The sequence below is a fragment of the Anser anser genome (assembly GCF_964211835.1).
Source record: "Anser anser genome assembly, chromosome: 3".
NCBI classification, from domain to species: domain Eukaryota; kingdom Metazoa; phylum Chordata; class Aves; order Anseriformes; family Anatidae; genus Anser; species Anser anser.
The window spans coordinates 16,774,311-16,797,665 of record NC_139722.1 but is presented as its reverse complement, the minus strand read 5'-3'; the positions used below and the strand labels follow the sequence as shown (position 1 = coordinate 16,797,665).

At 37.0% G+C, this 23,355-nt stretch overlaps 1 protein-coding gene across 4 annotated transcripts in view; it reads right to left on the bottom strand.

The window, feature by feature from the left end:
- KIDINS220 (kinase D interacting substrate 220) overlaps positions 1–23,355 on the bottom strand; it is a 73,426-nt gene that overhangs the window by 49,731 nt on the left and 340 nt on the right. For 3 of the 4 annotated variants that reach the window (XM_083828274.1, XM_083828273.1, XM_083828271.1), the window contains exons 2-13: positions 16,651–16,798; positions 12,531–12,629; positions 10,960–11,058; positions 9,485–9,583; positions 8,446–8,547; positions 7,845–7,943; positions 6,956–7,153; positions 5,622–5,720; positions 4,426–4,524; positions 3,554–3,652; positions 2,054–2,231; positions 1,278–1,442 (exon numbers count right to left, since the gene is read on the bottom strand). In XM_083828274.1, the coding sequence (XP_083684400.1) occupies positions 1,278–1,442; positions 2,054–2,231; positions 3,554–3,652; positions 4,426–4,524; positions 5,622–5,720; positions 6,956–7,153; positions 7,845–7,943; positions 8,446–8,547; positions 9,485–9,583; positions 10,960–11,058; positions 12,531–12,629; positions 16,651–16,758 (1,444 nt within the window). In that variant the 5' untranslated portion in view covers positions 16,759–16,798. Of the gene's footprint in view, positions 1–1,277; positions 1,443–2,053; positions 2,232–3,553; positions 3,653–4,425; positions 4,525–5,621; positions 5,721–6,955; positions 7,154–7,844; positions 7,944–8,445; positions 8,548–9,484; positions 9,584–10,959; positions 11,059–12,530; positions 12,630–16,650; positions 16,799–21,217; positions 21,406–23,355 lie in introns of all 4 variants that reach the window. The other variant, XM_083828272.1, reaches the window with a different exon arrangement.

Below are 23,355 nucleotides of genomic sequence, written 5' to 3'. Positions count from 1 at the left end.
GATTTTTTCCTGGGCTAACTTGTTCCTAACATTGACCAAAAAAAACAGACTATAGTCCCTGGATTTCTCTTCAGAAGAAGAGTGAAAAAAATTAAGTTTCAATACATGCAATGGACAAAACCATTTAAATATGTAATTCTTGCACTGTTTGCTGCAGATCTTCTACTTTTAAACGCTCATTAAAGACATTTCCTTTTCTCCTTCAGACGTCTAAAACATTTTTATGACACAAAGAAAAAGCAATCTGCTGTAACACTAAAAAAAATCATTCCTGAAATCATTGGATATAACAGTAAAATTTAATCTTATTGTGAAAACACCTGTTTGTCAATGCGTGTTTGCTCAAACAGGAATTGTTTAAGAAATTTATTTAGGATCTATTGAATAAGAAATACTAAATGCACAATCCAGATGAATAAGGAGCAGGAACAAAATGCTGAAAAAGTGTTCTCAAAACACAGGAGTTAACAATAAACATCACGCTCAAAAATGAAAAGTGCACACAGCACTTTGCTTACGACATGGAACATGATGTGAACAAAAAGAACAGACCTCATTTCAACTAATAAATGAAGCTTTTAAAGCACAGAAATCACCGAAAATAGGAAATATCAAGACTATTGAAAGCATTTTGAATTAAACAAACATCTCAGAAAAATATCCTTTGTTAAAAAATACCTACATTGTAAATAAGATACCCATTTCAACCAGAAGGATTATTTAGAATGGCATGTATACATGCAGGAGATAACAATGGCTTTCTTCATATATTGCATTTCATTCCTTACATCATTTCAGAAAGTTCAAAAAGCTCAAAGTTAATAAAAGAGGGGAAGAAAACTTGGTGCAGAGAAAATACACTACAAAGAAAAATATTAATAGCCTAGAATTTGTTCCTAAACTTTGAGGAGTAAAAAAAAAAAAAAAGACACGTTTTGTTGCTGCTTTGTGCCTCCTACATGTTGGAACCTGATTTCACACCCTCATCCCCAAGCTGTATTTCAGCAGCCATACTTTCAGCAGTTTGTAAAGAACAGATTGACTAATGCAGGTCAATAGACAGCAACACTTCTGGAATGTCTTAACATTGTTTAACTGAATAAGGCAAACTACAGATGAACTGATGAATTTTACTGATGGTAAAATTTAGATGTTTTCGTTACAGAAACGGATTAGATACAGCACTACATAGAACAACATCACGAGAGAGTTTTTGTAACGGCTCATTTCTACAGATGGACTTAAACCTACACAGAAAAGGCTACATCAATTTTTACCTTCCAATTTCTTGAGCAGGAAAGATTTTCCACTTCCCCACTGAGCATATAAGCCTACACAGATCGGTGGCTGCATGGTCGGTTCACTGAGAATATCAGCCAAAGCACTGCTGTACAGATCATAACCCAGCATATCACCATCAGATTCCGTGGGAGACAAGTGTCCTGTAACAGGAATACTATGTTACAGAGCTTTGTTTTAGTAAATCTTCTCGCTATGACAGTTTTCATACACAAAACCATGATAGGCTTACTTGTATTTGTATACACCTTCCTCCCATATATTACTAAAGTGTTATTAACATTGTGTTAGTATTAGTACATTCTTGTTCCAAGGAATGTTAATCGTCCATATATATGTTATATAATAGTAACTATTAGATCTTACCACAAAAGACTCAAACAAAATCCCAAATCACAACAAATGAAAGAAAAAAATTCTCACATAAGCAAGATCTAAGTAAAAAAAATACCAACAGAAGTTGCACAGCATCCAATGTCAAAAGGCAAATGTCAAAAATAAAATGTTTGAGCTTCATTAGGATTTCAGAAGGATGATTTTTTCTGCCAATTTAAGTGTCTTTTGTAATAGAAAAATCTCTCATTAATCACAACATTAAAAAAAAGAACTTGATTACCAATACGGAATTAACTGGATTCTCAATATGCAAGTGATTAAAGATAAATCACTTGGATCATCACTTATCAATAAATAAAGCTCAAATTTTCTTCAGTATAAACTTAGATCTGAGGAAGAGATAAACAGTTTTACTCACTGGCACCAAATATCTGTGTTAAAATACTCTTCTGGTGGCTACAGTCAATATTGTAAGGTGTTTCTCCTGCTTTGTTAGGTCTATAAAGCAATCTACCATCTTTTGGATTTCGTAAAAGTAGTTCAGCAAGTTTACGGCTTCTTCCACGAATGGCAATATGAAGCGGAGTATCTCCTTTCTGCAATTCAGGGAAAAATTAGTAATATCTAAGATAAATTCATAGGAAGTAATGACCATATCACAGAATCACAATATCACTTACACTGGAAAAGACCTTCAAGATTTTCAAGTCCGATCATCAACCTGACCTGAGTCCCATCATGTAGCCAATATATTCTACAACCCTTCAGATGCATTATGTATTTGAAATGCATCTTAAGGAACTCACAACAGCATTAAAAGCTTTACAGCAAGTATTTTTCCCCTCAAAAAGGTACTATAAAAGTTTTTAAAAAATGTGGAAAAGCATAGGCTCTTATCACGCTAAAGTCAAGTCACTATCTTCTTCCTTAAACATTTATAAACAAAATCTAAGGTTCACAATAACTGTAGTCTATTTAGACAGAAACAAATTCAGAGACTTGTTTAGAATAAGAGATTATTTCAATTATTAGAATTATTTCAATATCTTCTCAGACTTCTCCAAAAAGCTTTCTGCTAAAAGTTTCCTTATTATACCAAATCAAAAATATTACTTATTTGCTCTAGGTATAAGATAGTTCTAAGAAGTTACAATAGTATCAAATAAGCGTTCATGTATTGCAGAGATCTACCAAAGTAGATAACGCACCAGATGACAATTGTTTTTGTCCCTGTCACTGCTTAGTTTAATGACTATTAATCAAAATAAACATGAGTGACAATTAACATAATCAACCTCTACACTCTTTTTGAGCATATCAAGAATCATTTTTTCATATCTGAAATTCTCATTTCTGATGTGAAATTTTTTCTTGGCATATGACTAAAAGCACCCTATTTACAAACAAAAAAACCCACAAAATACTAATTATGGGAATAAACTTAAGCATTCTGATCATTTCAGCTATTAAGCATAGGGAAGACTAAGCCCTCTAGATCTTACGTCATATAAAAATTAAATCAAGAAGTAAGAAACAGACATTTTGGTATTGATGACGCATGAGCTATCTTTAAAGAAGTATGTAAATACTTAACAACGAACATTGGAAGTTTAAATTTTTGCATCAAAACATGTGCTAGCAACAAAAAGGCATCTGATCCAAGCAAAAAAATAAATAAATAAAAATCAACCAGTTCAATGACTGAAGCTATATAAGCATATAAATGGAACAAGAACCAGTGTTAGCTTCAGTCTTTGTTCTGTGTCATTCCTAACTAATTCTTACCAAAAAAACTCCTCATCTATCTTTTTCAAAGTTGATCTCTCTTCCTGTTTTAACCTCGACAGCTCACTATAAAATTTTGCTGCTAAACTAAAATGATTAAACATTCTAAAGTAAATGACCAAGTGTTCTTTACCTTGTCTACAGCAGAGACCTTAGCTCCTTTGTCCAGAAGAAGCTCTACTATTTCAATATTTCTCATCTTGGTTGCCTTGATAAGTGGTGTTTCTCCATCCTAAAAGGAAAAAAAAAAAAGCCTAATTAAAAAAGGAAAGCAAAAACACCCGAAAACCAAAAAGCCCTTTCCTGTATACTCCAAAACAAGCAAAAACTAGTGACAGTGTAACAAATAAATCCTAAACTTTTAAGAGAACTTTTTAGTTACATATGTTTGCATGCAGGTAACAACACTTCAGTGTATCTGTTCTTAAAAAAAAAACACAGACACTATTATAGATTGATACAAATCACAGCACAAAATGCAAGTGCAAAATAAATTTCTGTTAACAGGTGTCAAAGAGAGAAAGAGTGGATTCAGATATAATAAAAGATATTTGAAAAGAGACTGAGGCATGGAAGAGTTAATTTGCTGCTATACATACTACATCCTCTGTTTTTTAAATTCCTGTACAATGCAATAAATGGCAATCTTAACCCAACTTAGTAATATCAGAAACCTCTTTCCTCACTTTCCAGCAGCAGATGCTCTGTTATTTCAAGTGTCAGTGTTGTTGAGGTAAAGCATCCAAAAGATTTCCTCCTACTAAGTTTCAATAGCAAGTGATGTTTATCAACGGTGGACATTAACATAACGGAAACACCTCTTTTCCAAAATGCAGAATTTATTATTATTTAAAAAAAAACACAACTAAACTAAAATAGCATGCAAGGTATTCACACTTGACAAAAAAAGTGAATTTGGTACTATGATCTTAATATCACATAGGAGCTGGGAAAACAACAGATGTCAAACCAAGCAAATCATGTCCTCAAAATTCTAATACTTACTTTTGTGCACGTTTCAGTATCGGGGTTGCATTGCAAGATATCCCTCACCATTGTAGCATTTCCTTTCTCAACTGCCCAATATAAAGCAGTTTTATTATCCTGAAAGGGTATTACATGTTATTAGCACTTAAATTTAACTGGATTAATTTCAAAACCTGTATATAAAATGCAATCATATTGAAAACAGCACACAAATCAGCAAATTTTAGCACAATTCAGGGCAAAGGAAAACACTACCAAATCTAATTGGTACACCAGTGGAACTCAGTGGGGAAATCTGGCTATAAAGCGCAAACCTATTTTAAAAACCTGAACTTTAACAATACGAGCTGAGCCAAACTATCTTGAAACAGTTTCCAAAGCATATCTCCCAAATTATACATGGGTATTCAGTTATAAATCAAATATATATGTTTTCTAATGAAATAAAAAAACTTTTTCCACAGCATCTTCTTTCTTCCCCTGTTATATAATATTTATGTTTCTCTTTTTTGTTTGTTTGTTTTGGAGGGTGGTTTGTTTGAAAAGATTTCTATCCTATTAGAACATGGAGGTAATAACCACTTCCAGGCCTTCAAAAAAATCAATTTTCTTGTCTCTTTTATAGCATATCCCAATAAAACTGTTGCACTCATGGACTGCTTGGTTGTTTAGTTAAAAAGGACAAAAAAATGAAAGGAAGGGTAGGTAGAAAATATGGAAGCTACTGACAATACTGCTCAATGTAAGCAAGGAAATTTATGAAAGAGAGAACCAGCCAAGCATAGCAACAGAACTGGCTAAACACCACTGCAAACAGATATTACCTAAGGGGTATCATATATTAATGTAATACTACTATTAAAAAAATAGTGAATATTAAAATAAATTGCTTATTTAATGTATTTCACAATTTTAAATCTGCACTGGTGAAATAAGCTCAGCATTCTTTGCTTTTTAACCATTATATAGAGTAACTGAAGAAAATGCTGCTTAGCATATTATTACAGTTACATATGCCTTACAGCTTAAAGATATCACAGAATGTGTCATGTTGCAGTGCAGTTTTTCATGTTTGATGGGAATCTGAGTTCCCCACCGAGTAGAATTTGAGCAAGTTTTTAAAGCGCTGTTTTTAGAAACATGATATAGTTATTTGATACCCAAATTCACCTTGCATTCAAGAACTACACTAACGTTTACATTGCTGTACTTACCTGACCTCTAATGTCTATATCAGCATACTTATGGAGCAGGGCCCTCACAATTTCAACATGACCACCTCTAACAGCCCCAATCAGCACTGTGTCTCCACTCTGGAAAAAAAAAAAAGGAAAATGTTATAGAATATAGAAGACAGATTAAGACTCTGGCAAAAAGAAAAAAAGTATATATAAGAAACAATTCTGGACTCCTGGACTCCCCTCTCAATCCTCCCAAATAGATTAAATACAAATCAATGGGCAAAACAAACACCAAAGAAAAATAGATCCCCATCTTAAAGTACATTTGTGCGTGTGTACATTATACTGCTATCCTGTTTACATATAGTATTGTTATTAGGAAGAAAAGTTTTTGTCACATGCAGCACCGCAGCTTGGCATGAAACCATCTAAGAAATGCACAAAGCTGATGTGAAATATGGAAAAATGCATCCACAAATCCTTTCCAAGTTACACAGCAAGCATTAGGAGGTTTTCCTCATGTCTCTGCAACTCCCACGGAATTCAGTTTAGGACAGGAACACCTCAAAACCTTTTTACTGCTCTGAAATATACCAATCTTGACAGAGGCACATAAGTTTAGCTATCTAAACTCCTTTAACACCCACTATCTAAACTCCTTTAACACCCTAGGCTGCAGTGCTCAGCCGGCCCCTGCCACTTCAGAAAAAATGAATACCAAGGCAATGCTGCAGGCAGTCTACGGTACTTGTGCATAAGCAACTGAATAAAGCACTGCATGGCTAGCTAGTGATTCGTGCTCTGGTCACTCAGAGGTACACAGTGCACCTTTAACAGTCACTGTTACATGTCTTAATCAGAGCTGAAGTCTCCCTTTCATAGATGCAGATTTCCTAATCCTAATAAGTTTAATTGCCAAAGATGAAGGCAGATGCCGAAACGTTATTTGTTATGACATCCACTGATTTCCAATTTTAACAGCACTACCACGTATGTTAATACACCCAAAAAATGCCCCAAAGCTGCATGATAGTTCAGTATAAGTCTCATGTTACAGACACAAGCAACATACAACGATATTGTAAATTTCCATGTGGCATTTCAATTCAAGAAACTCAAAGAAAAAGAGTTAAAAAGAACTCTTAGAAGAAAGTGATTTTCTTTCACATTCTCATAACAGCATTTGCCACTTAAAAAAGTTGCAGTATTGTTTTTGTTGTGTAATGTTGTTTTCTGCCCCTAGGTGGCAGAAAAGTTAGAAGTGTATCTGCAAACCTGCATATACTAGAATTTAAACATATATTACATTATTATTATTATACACATAGTAAAGCCACAATAAGGAAATAATAAGAAAATGTACTCACTCTATCAGGAATGTTCACATAAGTTCCAGCATCAAGAAGATCCTGCACAATTTCAGTATGCCCCTCCTTTGATGCAATCATCAACGCTGTATTTCCATCTTTATCTGTTAAGTTCACATTTGGGTTCCTTTTCAGGATTTCTTTTACCGAGTCAGTATAGCCACCTTTCACTGCTACAATAAGTGCAGTCATAGAATTCTTTAAACAGAAAAAAAAAATATATTTTTGTTGTACAGTTGGTACAGAAACCATCATTATATCAGCAGTTTAAATAACAAAAGAACACCCAATGATGTTACATTTTTAACCATCTAAGTGTTATTTCAGATTTATCTTTTAAAGTACACTTGCTATGTTTTCTATTAAAATAAGAGAGAAACTAATAAAAAAGCTCTAGTCAATTTATTTTAATTGCTGAATGTCGTATGCACTGTACAATCACTTTCCTGCCATATGAGAACTTACTATTATCAAGGCACCCACATGTGCCAATACTGTTCAAAAAGGTTTTTTTTCAAAGAACTTCAGGAATAGTGGTATGAATATCAAGTTGTCCTACATAGTTTTTCAATTAAATTTACTTATATTCTGTTTTAAATTAGTATTTTATCTAGTATCTTACATAAATAATAAAAACCTATTTCATTTAAAAATAAAAAAAATGCAGCTGAAACCTTAAAAAAAATCCTAAGCTCTGAAAAGGTGCAACACTATTATTTTCAAAAGATGCCTTGTGTTTCTTTGTAGTTTGCAATTAGCTGGAAACTAACATACTCCAACATCAACATTTCATCTTCTTTCATTTTTTTTTTTGCTAGTTATATTACAAAATTAAAACAAGACACAGATGTACCCACATTTTATCGCTAGAAAATGAGCAGTTACTTACAGCTCCTTCTTGATCAACATCAGCTCCCATTTGCAGCAAGTATTTCACACACTCCAGATGACCTTTCCTAGCTGCCCAAACCAATGGGGTGGTTCCATACTGCAAAAATATTTATTAACATTTTTTCCATAACCGCCTCTTTATTTAGTATCTTCTACAATTTAGCATTTGTCCTATACTTCAATGCACTACTACTACAAAGATCAAATTTGGTCTTAAAAGTTAACAAATGTATCTGAAAACCCATTTTTTTTCCTTTGTACATTTCTAGCTGTAAGAATTATTTGTCTATGCAACCTAATGTAGCAAGGTTTACAACAGCTTAGAAAACAGAGATATGGTCCACTGAAATAAGTGTTTACAGCCATCTTAACCATACTATGGAAAAACCTCTTGCAAGTATATTGACTCAATCTAACACGTTAATTCTCATCTCATGGGCAAGATATAACAGCAGGTGTTTTTCAGTCAGAAACTACTTGATATATTTTAATTTTAACTAAAATTATTTTAGGATATGACATGCTAAATAACAGAACTCATTTTTACAAGAACTGTACTAAGCATTAAAGAAACTAAGTATTACATAAACATAACTTACTTTATCAGAGCAGTTCACTTTAGCTCCATATTGGAGTAAAAGATGTACTATATCCGAGTGGCCTCGTCCTGCTGCCCAAATAATTGGATAGACACTGTATTGCTTTGAAGAAAGAAAATACGAACCATATGAAATAAAAGTCATAATTATTTTTTTTTACGACCAATATTAATAAAAATGTTCCAAGAGATGATAAACCCACAGAAGGAAATTATGAAATTAAAACTAGTAATGTATCAGTAACTATTGCCTAGTACACTGTCGAGATAATGGCTAGAAAAAGGTCTGCTGCTTTGAAACAATCCTGTAACTCCTTCAACAAGGTTTAAAAATTCATACCCTTATCTTAATATACATTTGTAATGTAAGTGAGAAACAAAACAGGTACACATTACCCCTCAATAATCAAGGCTGCAGACCAATCGTATCATGCATACAGAAGCTCCATATGCAAAGCAGATTTAATCTGCAATAGGTAAGTCGCTACTGTTGTTTTTTTTTTCCGTTGCTCACTGTCACCTCAGACACCAAATTGATTATACTGTCACATCTGTTTGTTCAAGTGTCATGATGCACGTATTTTACCGAAAGCCTCGTAAAATAAAAAAAAAATCTCAAAATCTTAGCATGGCACAGTCATATGATCTAGCCCCTTTGATAACTTCTGCACCAATGAAAACAAATTGTTGTTTCTAAACTGCTCATATTAGTTACTCCATAAACTCACACATGCAGAAAAATGACAATTGCTATACAAGTAGCATTACATACAGTACTTATCTCCTCTCTTGCTGATTTGAATCTTACTAAGAGGTATGCATTCATTTATTCTCATTAAAAACCACTGGCTGTCATAAAGAATTAAAGCAACCACTTGCATGAGTAAAACAATGACTGGTGTTGTATTGCCATGAACACTAAAAGTTTAGTCAAGATAAGATTAACACAGGATTCAGGATTTTAAACATTTTGTCAGAAGAGGAAAGAGAGGTTGTGTTTTTTGTTTGTTTTTCAAAAACAAAAACAAACAACCACTTACCATTCCAGTGATGTTTGGATTTGCTCCTTTTTCAAGTAGGAGCTTAGCTACTTCAGTACGGCCTTTATATGATGCCCACATCAGTGCAGTCCATCCTCCCTGGCAAGCACAGTTCAAACAAACAACATAAGCGGAATATACTCTTTAATTTAAAGTCAATAATTAGGTTTCTAGTTTGGCATTTGTCTCAAGACTGTTTGGCAAGTCCAAGATGTAACAAAGACTGACTACACAATCTTATAATCCTAATAAATCCATGTGTGGAAGTACTGATTTCCTGCTATATGCAAAGCCTGGGAGAATATCTTATCCTAAATGTTCCTGAATTTTCCCCATAAATGCCCAATTCCAAGTGCATAAAAATCCAGTAACTACACAAACCAAAGAGAAAGCATTATCTGAAAACAAAAAGCTAGAATCCACGTCAATTAACTTTGATGGATTTATTCTTGATTTGTCGAACAGACACCTACCTGTCCTTCATAAAGTAACTATGTAATGACTTCCTTCTTTATGAAAGCGGTCTTATGTCCTCTCAAGGGAGTAGTAATAGCAATTAACTTCAAACTTTAATGGTTCATTCATTCAAGTTTGTAAGCAAGGAAACAGAGGTTTTACTGTCTATGGCACCTGACTGGTCAGGTAACCAAAACTAATTTTAAAGTAACAGTATGCCTCTTAACTGTAAGCACAATTTCATTTCTCCACAATACATCTTTTCAGACGTTAAAGATCCCTCAAGACTGACAGAGGCCTAGAAAGGTACTGCTTGCCATGCAGGTGTGACCAACACTATAATGCTATGAAAAAGTTGGACATCACAACATGCCGCAGCCTTCAAGAGCTTCCTATAATTGAAGTTCCACTCTGAAATCTCCCAGTGGTTTACTATTTAGGCAGAATGAAATGAGTTCTTGGAGGTACCCAACTCCCTCTTCAATCAATAGAGGAGTTTGTAGCTCTTCAGAGGCATCAAACCTTCATTAACCACATAAGAAATCTCTGTAATTCTTCAGGTGGACTGGACTACAGCGTCCACTCTTCCATATTAAAAATGTGGCAAGATGAATGAAATCAAGTCCCAGTATACTGAGAACAAGAATTGCTGGATCGATAATCACAGTTGTACAGAGAAAAAGTAAATACAAACAGATACCTTTTGGGAAAGATTTAACATGTATTTTATGAAAATACTAAAAAAGTAACAACGAAAAGTCACACACACAAGAAAACAACCACCGTTCTTCTGTTTAGCTTCATTCCAAAGCAGACTTTAACACTAAATCAACTATTTCAAAACTGTAAGAACAGCATTTAATTATATATTTTCCCATTTTAATGGCACTGAGTAGTCAACTGGAGAATAGCATTAAAAAAAGTGACCTGTTTTTACAGAACTGAAAGTTGCTAACTCACTAAATTGTTCTTCTCACTAAAAATATGGAGAATTATTTTTACACTAAGACAACACATACCAGATCTCGATGCTCCAAATTGACATTATAATTGAGTAGTTCTGCTACAATAGCTGCATGTCCTTCTTTAGCTGCTGAAATAAGAGCTGTCCAGTTATCCTAAAAAAATGAAAAGAGTTTTAAATGACATTCAATATTTCAGTTCAATCACTTTGTTTTTCAAGTGTAAATTCGCATGACAGGAAATCCACAACTCCTTAAGAATTATACTTTAAAAAAAATACAAAAAGAAAGCTCATAGGCAACTTGATAGTTTACACCTGAAAATACAGACCAGCAGCCACTGCAAATTCTCTCTTCTCTTCCACAGTAACCACCACTCTCTGCTCCTCAGTTAAATTTTTTTATTTTTTTATTTTTTATTTATTTTATTTTTTTTTACAGAGGAAGCAACACCTACAAAGGATTAGAGAATAATATCGAGACATTCAGAACAGCTGACTGGGACTAGACAGCGACTAAGACCACAGAAAATGGTGGTGGTCTGTCTCCACATACAATAGGTGACAGCACAGAAGGGGCTAATACACAGAGGAGTTTGGGTCAGAGCCCTGCTTCTCGGATTTATGATCACTTCAGGAGGATCAGACTTATTTCCATTGTTACAGGTCCAGAAGCCTGCGATGAATTTCTTCTTGCATTACACTCACCTTCCATACACTGCTCAAACCACGTGCAGGTGTGGACTGTTTTTTATGTGCTATGTATATATAAATGCAGCAACAGTTTATATGGTAACTATTCTTTCTCTAAGTATATGAACTGTATCATTTACAGAAGACGAAAAAGTCTCCAAAAAATGCTTGGCATTCACTGTCTCCTTTTTGTTCTCAAATGACAGGTTTTATACCAGATCTTTCCCGGATGTCTATGCTGCTGCAATTAAACTATGTGCAGGAGAAATAAATGACCTAGTTTCAAAACAAACAACATTCTTTTTCTGTTTATCACTCTTCTTAGAAATATATACATCTTTCAAAACTGTTCAACGCTTCTGTCCTCTTCACCCTTTCTGGACATCTCTCACCTACAGTCATCCTCTTTGAGGGCAGAAAGATGATTCATAAATTTGACACCCTTCTTTATTTCTCTGTTCTGATTTTCACCTGAAATAATCCTTTAACTGAAATTCTCCCTCAATACTTACTGATTAACACCAAAACCAAACAAAAACAACCCAGACATACCACATCGCTACTGCCAGAACCAAAACCATTTGGGCCTCCCTGTTGATACAGTTTTTCTCTATTCCACCTATACTTTTATCTCAAGGACTGCTAATACCATTACCATTCCTTCCTAGTATTAACTTCCCACAAAAAAATAGCAGCAGCATTCAGCAGAGACTCTCAGATATTTAAAGAATCTTAGATATACCTTTTCTTTACAAGGAGTCTAATCTGAGGAAGACAGAGAGGCAATTCTGGATTGAATTTCTCTTATATGTCATCATCTTCCATTATCTCTTCTTCCCTGTCCCCTGAACTCCCATCTAAACATCTTTACTTTCCCTGACTTGAAATTTCTTCTTCCTCTGCTGTTAGGTACTTTAACAAAGTGCCAATACTTACCGCATCTTCCAAGTTGCAATTAGCTCCCTTCTTGAGAAGCTCCTGGACAATTTCTAAATTGCCTTGCTCGGCAGCCAACATAAGGGGAGTCTGGCCATTCTGAAATTCAAGCGACAGGCAAAAGGAGTTCATTGGGAAGCGAAGCAAATTGTGCACATACACTGAAAATAAATGACCAAAAACTACAAAGGAACATTTAGTTTAGTTTCCAGGTTTTGTCAATGAGAAGCGGTGAAAAGGATTGTTTTTATAAACTAAACAGTAAACTTGCAATTAAAATACAATTAAAATCATCCTGTCCCATAACAGATAAAAAAACCACCCACACATTTCAGACGTTAAAAATGGCTATCAAAAAAATTACAGGGTTAAAAATATTTTCAGTGTCTCTAACACTGCCTGTTACATTTTGACATCTTAAAGTAATTCAATCCCATTATTTAAAAAGAAATAAGTACGACTAGCCTAGGAAGCAGAACAGACATTAAAAACATCCACACTGATTCAGAGTAACAATGAGATTTCTTGCTGAAGTCTAGGAAAAAACAGTCAAGTTACATAGCAAAAAGATATATTTTGGTAGTATACCAAATACAGAAACCACTCAACTCCTGTGCAACACAGGTTCTTAACAAGCAGCCTCATCTCAGGGAAGATAAAAGATACAAAAGCTGGTTTATTGGCCTTGAAAGATCTTTCAAAAGCCAGTTACAATCCATCACCCTTCATCATCCTATTTTGCATCAGAGAACTTCTCTTCAGAATTATCCACAAACAGAAAGCCTTCAGATACAATTGTTCTGCATGATAAAAGCTAAGTTTTAATGAATTTTGCAGTAGAACTCTTAATCTTAACAAGTTCAATAAATGGATAGTCTTTGATGACCTCCCCTTTATCTTTTCTCTGTACCATATAAAAAAACTCAATATTATCTAGTCTACTAAAAGCATTTGATAAATAATGCAAACACTACACTTAAGGAGTTATTTATCAGCAGTTTCCCTGAAAAGAATAAAAAGTGTCAAAGCAGAACCAGAACAAAGTTCACTAAACTTCATTGATAGAATTAAAAAGAAAAAAGAAAAAAGCATTCTGGGCCATCAGCTATTTTCGAATTGGTTTTCACAGAATCTTCCCCAGGACATGGCTAACCATCAGCATTATTCACAATATAACCTAGTAGCCAGCAATGCAATTGTTTAAAGGGAGAAAGTAAAGTTTTATAAAAGTTTATGTTGTTGTATACGTTCAAAAGGATACCTTAGCTTTTAGGTTCTAAAATACATTTAGTAAAAACAAACAGTGGTATTTAGGTCTGGTCATCAAAAAAAAATAAAGTATAAGTACTCAAAAATAAATAAATAAATCAGATGAGCGTCAAGTCTGCGTTGAAGGCTCAGAAAGTACTTAAGTATCGAGACTAAAAGAGCAGAAGGAAAGACACCTTAAAGAAAACTGCAGATTGTCAGGATTAAAGTACATTACACAGGACAAGCACCTACCACCAGCTGTTAAGTAATCAAGGTATCTGGTTCACTGGTTCAGGAGACAGCACCCAGGGAAAGGACACATGGGGAAGGGAGACTGAGACTTGCTGCACTTAACCGAAATGGCTGACATCAATCCAACAAAACCATCCGTGCACAAATTGACTGGAACATCCGAGTTTTTCCTGACAAATACAGGCAAGATGCTCAAGGCTGGTGGCAACGTGGGTAATCCCACCACCAGCCAAGTCACTGCAGCCTGGGAGGTCCTGGCACTTAGCGAGCCTTGGCTCACCAGCTATCTCTTTAGACATGTTCCCCTGGGGCTGGCATTCCTGCTTCATTATTTTGTTTGTACCCAAGAAAAAGTGGTCTTGGCAAGTCTAAAACTAGAAACAGAATTGCACTTAATGCAATTGAATTCCAATGAAGAGCTAACCTTTAAAGAAAGTCCTATTATCGCTACATACAGGCAGTGCCCCCTTCCCCCTCCAGACACACACCTTCCTCATGGGTTTAAAACTGATGCAAACCATACATGTGTCCAGAAATCACCTTTTCCAATGCAATGATAACAGAAGACTGAAGAAAAAAAAAAAAGTATTGTGGAAGTGATTTCTGTTAAACAAAAAAAAAAAAGGCACTTACTGAAACCCAGGAGTGTATTTAGTGCCATCACTAAGGGAAGAAATCAGAAGAGAAGGCAGTGGCACTGTTGATAAAGCCAACAAAGACTAACTATCTGGTCTGATTTCAGCCATGCTGCTGGGAAGAATTACCGTCAGAGGAACGAGGTCATTCTCTTTCTCAGATATACATAAGCCTCACCACCTGGCATGCTGTGTATAGTCTGAAATTTTAGAATTTTTCCATCTCAAATGCTTCAGCACATGCACACACACAGCATGAATGAACATGCTGACAACGAACAAAAATTGTCTTGAGTGAAATCAGAGCTAGTAACTATAGAAAGGCTAAATTCTGTACATTGTTTTCACATTTATAGGATAGTTTGGTTTTGACTAATACATCCCATTTGAAAGTTTCCACTCCAAAATATTCTTTTTCACCTTACGCAGGTTTTAAAAAATAAAAGAGGATTGGAAAGCCAGCCTTCCATACACTACAAGACAAAGAAAAAACTGCCTGGAATGCCAGACTATGGGTATCTGGCTGAGACTGTTTCACGTGGGGCTAACATCGTAGCATCTTCATCAAGGCTCAGAGCCAGGAAACAGGATGTGCCCTCAGCAAGCTCACAGGCTGCCCCCCACACTACACATGTGGTGCACACCCCAGCGGGCCGGGATGCCATTCCCAGGGTATTCGATAGGCTGGAGAAACAGGCTGACAACCCTCCCGCAGCTCAGCAAAGGCAAATGCAGAGACTTGAGTGGGAGAGAGAAAAAAAAAGACAAGAAGCAACAGTCACAAGATGCAGCAAAGGATACCCTAATAACACACATGGAAAACATTTTTAAACAAAGACCGGTTAAGCACTGCAGCACTGTCCTGAGGGGGTGCAGGATCTCCACCCTTGAAGACTTCCAAATTTTGCTTTGCTAAATCCCTGAGCACCATGATCTAACTATGAAGTTAGCCCTGCAATTAGGAGGCTGAATCCAACAACCTCCAGAGGTCCCTTCTGCCCTGGGTTTTTCTACGAATCTTTGATTCTCTGAAGATGCTACCTAAGTTGGAAGGTTTCCAGGTGCACAAAACCATTTAAGAAATCAGAACTGAAATTAGCATTGATAATACAAGTCCAGACGCTAACAAACCAGCAAGTCTACTAAAGAAGATGAAACGTGTTACTCCTATCATCTAAGCTTATTTTTAAAATGCACACAAAAAACATAACAGTGCAACAAGATAACCTGAATTGTAAACATCACACAAAACAATGGAAACAGTCACTGGCAACAAACATTTGTGTGAACCAAACCTCCCGAAGAACTCCCTGGAAGCCTTAATGAAGTACAATGAAATTAAGTTGCTAATGGTGATATGCTCAAATAAGACTAAATGAAATGGCAAAGCAGCAACTAACAATTATCACACCATCCCAGGATTCAAAGTAATCCACGTTTCAACCTCTTACTGTCCATCAAGGCTTCCTGTGTAATCCAGGTAAAGTCATTTAATCCTCCTGGTTACACCTAGACTTACCTTCTGGATTGTTATCTTTTCATCCAGATGAGCATCTGTTCAGATTAAATTCCAAAATATGCTCCTATTTGGACTGTATAACCAAGCTTTTCTTGCCTGGAAACCAGGATGTAGGGGTTATCATCCCAGGTTTCATCCAAAATGGACAGGGAAAGAGAGCACACGCAACTGGATCTGTGAACTAAGAAGCAATTCCCAGCTGCAGAAATACAGATATAATCTCCATACATAAAGAAAGGATGGATCCGCGCTTTCCAGCTCAGAACACTCAAAAAACAATTGGAATGAAGGATACTAGAGTGCTTGCATTGAATACTGCATGCTCAGTCTGTGCAAAAGTAAGGAAACAGTAGAAAATAAAACTGAAATGTGTATATTAAATAACCAGTGCAATTTCGCTGATTATTCATTCTACATCTAAAGAGCAAAAATACAAAACTGACCTCCACAAAAACCATCTTACCTCATTTCTCTCATCTACATCCCTGCACTTCTCGAGAAGTGCTTTCAGAGCAGGAACATTTCCTTCTTCTACGTAGGTCAACAGACTCTGACTCATCAGGCTTGCCATCTTCGCACAGTATTTGAAATGCTTCTATAACAAAGCTTACCTGTATTCCAGAAAAGAAGAAAAAAGACATAACTAAAGTATAAAGTCCCTATGAGAGTTAATTTTAATATTGGAAAGAACAAATTGTATGTGCCAATACGTCAGCAGCTGGCTGCAAAGCCCAACCACTCTCCCCAACAAAACACTCTGGACATTAAACCTACACTACATTTCAAGTGAATTGTGTTCTTAGTTATAAAAAGTATTCTATTTTAAAGGTATTGACTAATTATGTATTTTGAGTGGATTGCACAGCAGCCTTTCATTTGCATATATTTTTTCTGCATGTACAACATTAGGGGAATACCTGTACACCCTAGAGATGTGTACAAGTTGTTTAGAACACAACCCTTATCCTTCAAGCAGATAAGCAGAACATTGAGACCATTCAACACAATGAAACGCAGTGCAAATATCTAAATTACAGCCATAGAGAACTTTGAGGAACACCATTTATTACACGAGTTATCATCTACTTCATCCAGCCATGCCTGCATGTGATGGCACGTTGTTAGCTTACTGCTCAAACTCAACATAGCTTCTGTTGACTGCTTGTATCCTTCTTTTGACCTTTAGTAGCTAAGACACGGGAGATTGCTCTTGGTTGAGACAGAACATTAGGAACAATAAGACTTCTTATGAAGCCGTGAGCTAGGAAGTTGAAAGAACCAGCAGCACCACTGCACCAGACAGACACCCACAGCTCCAGAAGTTTATTTTATTCATTCTGCGTCTCAGTTAAGTTTCACTGGTACAGAACACATTGTAGGGCTAAATGCAGGACTCCATGGACCCCCCCACCACCACCTTTCTCCTCACCCACAGATGACATGTTTGCACTCTGTGGCTTTTTCTTGCATAACAGCACTGTAAGAATAGAAGAAAAACTCAAGGCTGGTGTTAGCTGAAGCCTGCTGGTTAGGTTATTCTCCACCAGGCAGAAGCCAAAACCCCGTGGCTTTCCCAGGCAAATTCTTTAACTTCTATTTTCACATAAAAGCAGCTAGCAAATTTTCCTACACTCCCAACTGAAAATGAACATGAGCCAAAAAAAAAAAAAAAAAAAAATCAGACAAGAAGCAGCTAGCAGGAATTTCCCTAAGTTTAGAGCAGAGAAGTTGATATAAATCTCTAAATCTGAATTAAGTAATTAACTCCAGTTTAAATTGCTTAGACTGTAACACTATCACGCCATCCTTCCTCCTGCAGCAGTGGAGTTATATATATAGACAAACGCACACCGCTGTCAGGACGTATTAGACACAACCTGAGCTCGCTCGCAGCACCGCAGCCGCCAGAGGACTTTGACACAGAAACGCCCGGTTCAGAAAAATGCCAGCAAAGCTGCAAACGGGCTCAGTTAAAATGACAGCAGCTCTGGGTGCGTGGAGAAGGACTGGAGGGATACACAAAGGTTCAGTGCCAGAGGAAGCTCCGAAATGTGTAAGTTGTAGGGATGGAAGAAGAGGAACATCAGAGGGAGGAGAGAGGGAAAGAAGGGCCTGTGAATCACACCGCTAAACTTGGGTTTATAACCCAGGCTGCAATTAAAAAAATAAAAATAAAAATAAATTGCATGGTTCAGACATTATTTTAAAGCCAAACCTAAAAACTGTTCCAAAGAAGTCCAGATCTGGCACACAAAGCCCAGCAACAATTTTACAAGGTCCTGCACAAACAGCCTGCCTCTGCCCCAAGACAGGCAAACACAGAAGGCATGCCCTGTTACCAAACAGTTCAGTACCATCACACAAAGGGGGATAAACAGTACAACAGTGGCATCACATAATTGGTTTGGGTTTGGTTTTTCGGGTGTTTGTTTTGGTAGGAGGAGCAAGTGCTAACTGAGAGGCTGCTAACTTAAAGAGAAACAAAACAAAACAAAAAAACACACAACAAACCACAACAAAAACAACTGGCTGAAAAGAACTGGAGTGATCGGAGTGATTCAGTGCCCACACATGGGCACTTACTGTCATTTTAGATACCAAAATAGCAGAAAAGTCAGCATCTTGCCTGGCACCCGGCTGCCATTCCAGAAGAGTGTGCCTCCTCGTGACCTGCTGCTCCCCTCCAGCCCTACCCAGACGTCTCTCTTGGGCAACCAAAACAACACTTGATGTTCACACTGGGGCACCTGGATGTCTTCCATCTTTGTCTTTTTTGATGCTTTAAAACATATTCTGATGGAAAGTCATGACATGCAACTTGCCACTAGCTGCAGGGCTGGCACAGACACTTGCCAATTTCCCCGTGCTGCTTCCCGGCTTCCCTCCCATAGCTGTGCCTTGGCTCTCATGCTACCTTCCCCACCAAATAGTAAACGGAAAAATTCACTTAAAAACATCAGCAAAACATGATTACAGTCTCTTACCGAGCATATTTTACCGTGCAGTTGCAATCAGATGTTTTCACACCAGCTGAAAGTTTACTGGCAAAGGAAAAGGATATTCAGCAGCCCTTGTCCCTCAAAGGCAAGTTCTCTCCTTCATGTTCCTTACCGCCACGTTTCAAAGAGGCAAAGGCACCGTAGATAAGCACACGGCTCCAGAAATCATTACTTGATTTCTTGGTTATCAAAACTGCACAGCTTCTGCCCTAATGTAGGTCTGAATCCTTAGGTGCACCTTAAGCCTTTGACTGACAGCAAAGCACCTCATGCTAAAGCACATCCAGAGCTGCATTTGCAAACGCTCTGTTAATACTACTTTTAAATAGTCACAGTCTTTTTGGGGTGAACCATCTCCAATGATGATACTGACAGTCTTTGTCATTTATGCTTCACTGTCACAAAATAGTCCCTTCTTAGAGCTAATAATGGTCTACTTTCTAAAGACAAGAACAGCAAAAATTAGATATTAAAACCCTGAGTTCCACATCCTCATGCTTTCACTTGACACTTTTCAGGCAAGATTTTCAGTGTCCAGAAGATCAAGATCACCACGAGGCTCTAGGAAAGCACTGTTTAGCAAGTCAGCAACATGAATTTCCATTTAAGAAACACAACCTGGCTTCATCAGCTGAATATATGGGTTAGTGTTCTTCTCATCCTTAAAGCAAACTAAACAAACAAAAAAAAAGAAACACACAAAAAAAGCCACCAACACACACACACATATACACACACACATATAGAAGAGGTTAGTGTTAAGATGTTCAGATGTTTCACATTTGTTTTTCTTCAACAATAAACATGCCTGAACTTATGCTGAAGCTTGTTCATGGTATTTTACACCAACTCCCTATCAGCTGAGCACAATCACCGTCCACCCTATTATTAAATGTGTTTGTTTTTACTGTTATGAAAATTATGCGCAGTGCTCAAAGTCTGCAGGGGCACTAGACATTACGATGTGATTTCCCCCCATGCTGAAGGTTTCTTTCAAATTATTGGAAATGCTTTGAATCAAGACTGAGGTACTGTCCCTAGACAGGAAAGTTAAATTCATCCCAGCCCCTCAAATGTAAAAGCTCATGAAGCCTGCATGCATTCCTACTCATTTCAAAATATAAAATAAACACCCTACCACCACTCCACACCTCAACAGCACTTCCTTTACCAAATGAGAACTTAACCCCTGCCAAGCTTGGTAATTCTAGTGCAAAAACAATACTGTCCAAGAGCACCCAGTACATCCAGCGAGAAATTGCTCAATTAAAAATATTTACTTCCTTCTTTTGACACAGCACAAGTATTTTCTACAACCTATACCCCTGCTTCCATCATTAAAATCAGGAAACCTGTTTGGCAGTTGATCCCCTTTCCCATCAGGATTAATTCTGTTTGTTTTCCCCCCACACCCATGCAGAACCAAACCAATTTCCAGCTGATGAACCTCCTCTTCATTCACCATCCTAACTTATAAGCCTGGAAATTTCAAAAAAAAAAAAAAAAAAACACGCTTAGGCAGCAAAGCCTGGTACTTTGTACGACTAAGAACACACCAGGAGCAAGGAAAAGACACGCTAAGCGCACAAACGCTCAGGTGAAGGTAACATTTGCACAAGGATTAACCTGTTTTTGTGCTTCATTAACTGGCTCTCCCATCCTGAGCTGAAGCAGATGTTATCGCCGTTTTGGAAAGACTGCAAAAATTTGCTGATTTACTAAACTTTAGTCTCTCAACTGCAACAATACTGACAGCAGAGGTCCTGATCGTTCTAACCTGTAGATTTTTACGTTCTCTCAGTATTTTGTATCAGCTTCTACCTGCATCGAAAGGATTAATATTACTACACACTAAACTTTTGAAATACCATCTTTTTCATAGCTCTCTTCCGTAATTTTTGGTTATTTTGTGAGCTGTGACCACCAAGTTCAAACATTAACATTACTGAGGAGACTCTTTGTTTACAATAGCTAAGGATCATAGTGACTTACATAAAATGCACACTTTATGAAAAAAAAAAAGATAGTCACCTTCTTTTTAAGATGTTTCCTTTTATTCCTGATATTAAAGCTACCTTCCCAACACGCAGTGCTGCAACAGATCTCTCAGATAACTGTAAAAGAAATAACTGGTGCTGCTGAAATCTTGATGTGCAGAAATCAGACTTGGAATTATGGGGAATCTCGCCCTGGAGAGCTGGAAATGCCATTCTGCCAAACTAGAATTTAAAGGGAAACGGAATACAGAAGAATTGCATATATAAAATTTGTTATGAAAGATTAATGAAAATTTGTACTTTGCAGTGGCATAGAACTACGTAAAACAAGAACGGGAACATGGTCTTTGCTCACCCTGCGGGGAACCTTTCTGATACAAGCACTGCCTATCTTTAACAACTCCTTCAATACCTACTGTGCATATTTCATAAATGTTAGAACAGGTAACAAGTCAGGCATCACATGAAATGGTAAGTATTTTTAATTACTCCTTCTACAGGGACTAAGACAACCAGGATTCTGCTGAAATACCAGATTTCTGAAACAGCTGAAATGTGTTTTGGACACAATACCTTCTGGTACTCTGAGGAAGAAAGAAACAACAAATCTTAAGTTTCCATAAGTAATGGAAACCCTACCTACCCCACTTCTCCAGTGCCTGAAGTTCCAGTCTGACTAATGACCTCATGATGATTTTCGGCTTTTCCTTGTTATCCGGGAACATTTACTCTACCTCTCCTAGCCACACTCATGCTAGCCAAACAAGAAATGTTTTAATAGATTACCACACTTTTTGTTGCTTTATATCAAAGAACAAAGAGTAAAATTAGAAAACATTGAGAACCAAAAAGAGAACTAAAGATGGGGACATGATTATTCTGAAACCCGTAACAAACAGAACCAAATGAGGTTTGCACAAAAGGAGGCCCCTATGGCTCTAATCATTATTATAGTAAAGAGCAAAAGATATGGGAAACTGGAAATAAGCAAGACATTACATCCAATCTCTTCCATCTTATGCACTCAAGGCAACTGCCAATTCCAAACACTGCACTGACGGGATTTTTTTTTATTATTTTTAAGAGAAACAAGACTGGGGATTACATCCAGAAGACCGGACAGATGCCAAGATGTAGCAGAATTGTAGAATCACAGGATGTATTAAGACAAAAAGAGATCGTTGTCATTGGATAGCAACTATGAGATACGTCTATGTTCTATCCTCATTAAAATCATCAGCTAAAAGAGAGGTTTCATGCAGTACCTGACAGTGGTGATTTACGCCTTGGCAGAGAAATCACTCTACCTTTAAGACAGAAATTGAGTATGGTCAACGAACAATAAGGTATTGCTAAGCCCATCTGAATTTTACAAAATAATTCAATGGCTGTACAAAACACAAAATGCTCAATCCTACTAAACACTATTTCAGGTTTTAAATACTTCAAATAAAAGAAAGTAAACAGAAACATATCAATACTGAGCTTTTCAAAAGGAATTATACCAACCAGTATGAACCAATCTGTCAGAATTCATACAAAACACACACACAAGTGCAGCAAGAAAGCCCACACCACCACCTCACTCCGCCTTACGAAGCCAGGGTATTTCTCCTTATGAGATCAAGGCTTCATTAGACCCAGCCTCCTACAACAAAAACCTAACTTCCACTTCAAGAAATGGAGGTCTTTCTGCTACAAACACTTCAAAAGGAATATGGCCGTGTTCCAGAAGCAGTAGTCACACACGATTTTGATTAGATTTATGTTTCTTAATAAAGGAGTTGTTTTAAAACAACCAGTTGCAGAACAGCATAAACGTCAAGCAAATACGTGGGGGGTTACTTATGCGTTCTAACCCGACTTAAAACAAAACAAACAAAAAACAATAACAAAAAAACCCACTCCTTGCATCTTTCCACCCCTTTATTATTTGGAGAGGGGGAAGGTGTCGGCGACTAACCCCACAATTTGAGGATTTGCCCTCCGCTACCTTGCCCCTCAGCAGCCCCCGGCCTAAAGCCACGGAGGGGCAACCCGCGGCCCCGCTTACCCCCACTGCCATGCCCGGTCCCCCCCACAACGCCCCGAAGAGAGAAGCGAAGGTAACGAGGCCCGGCCCGGCCCGAGGCACACCGAGGCCGCTCTGAGTCCCCCTGGGGCTCAGCACCG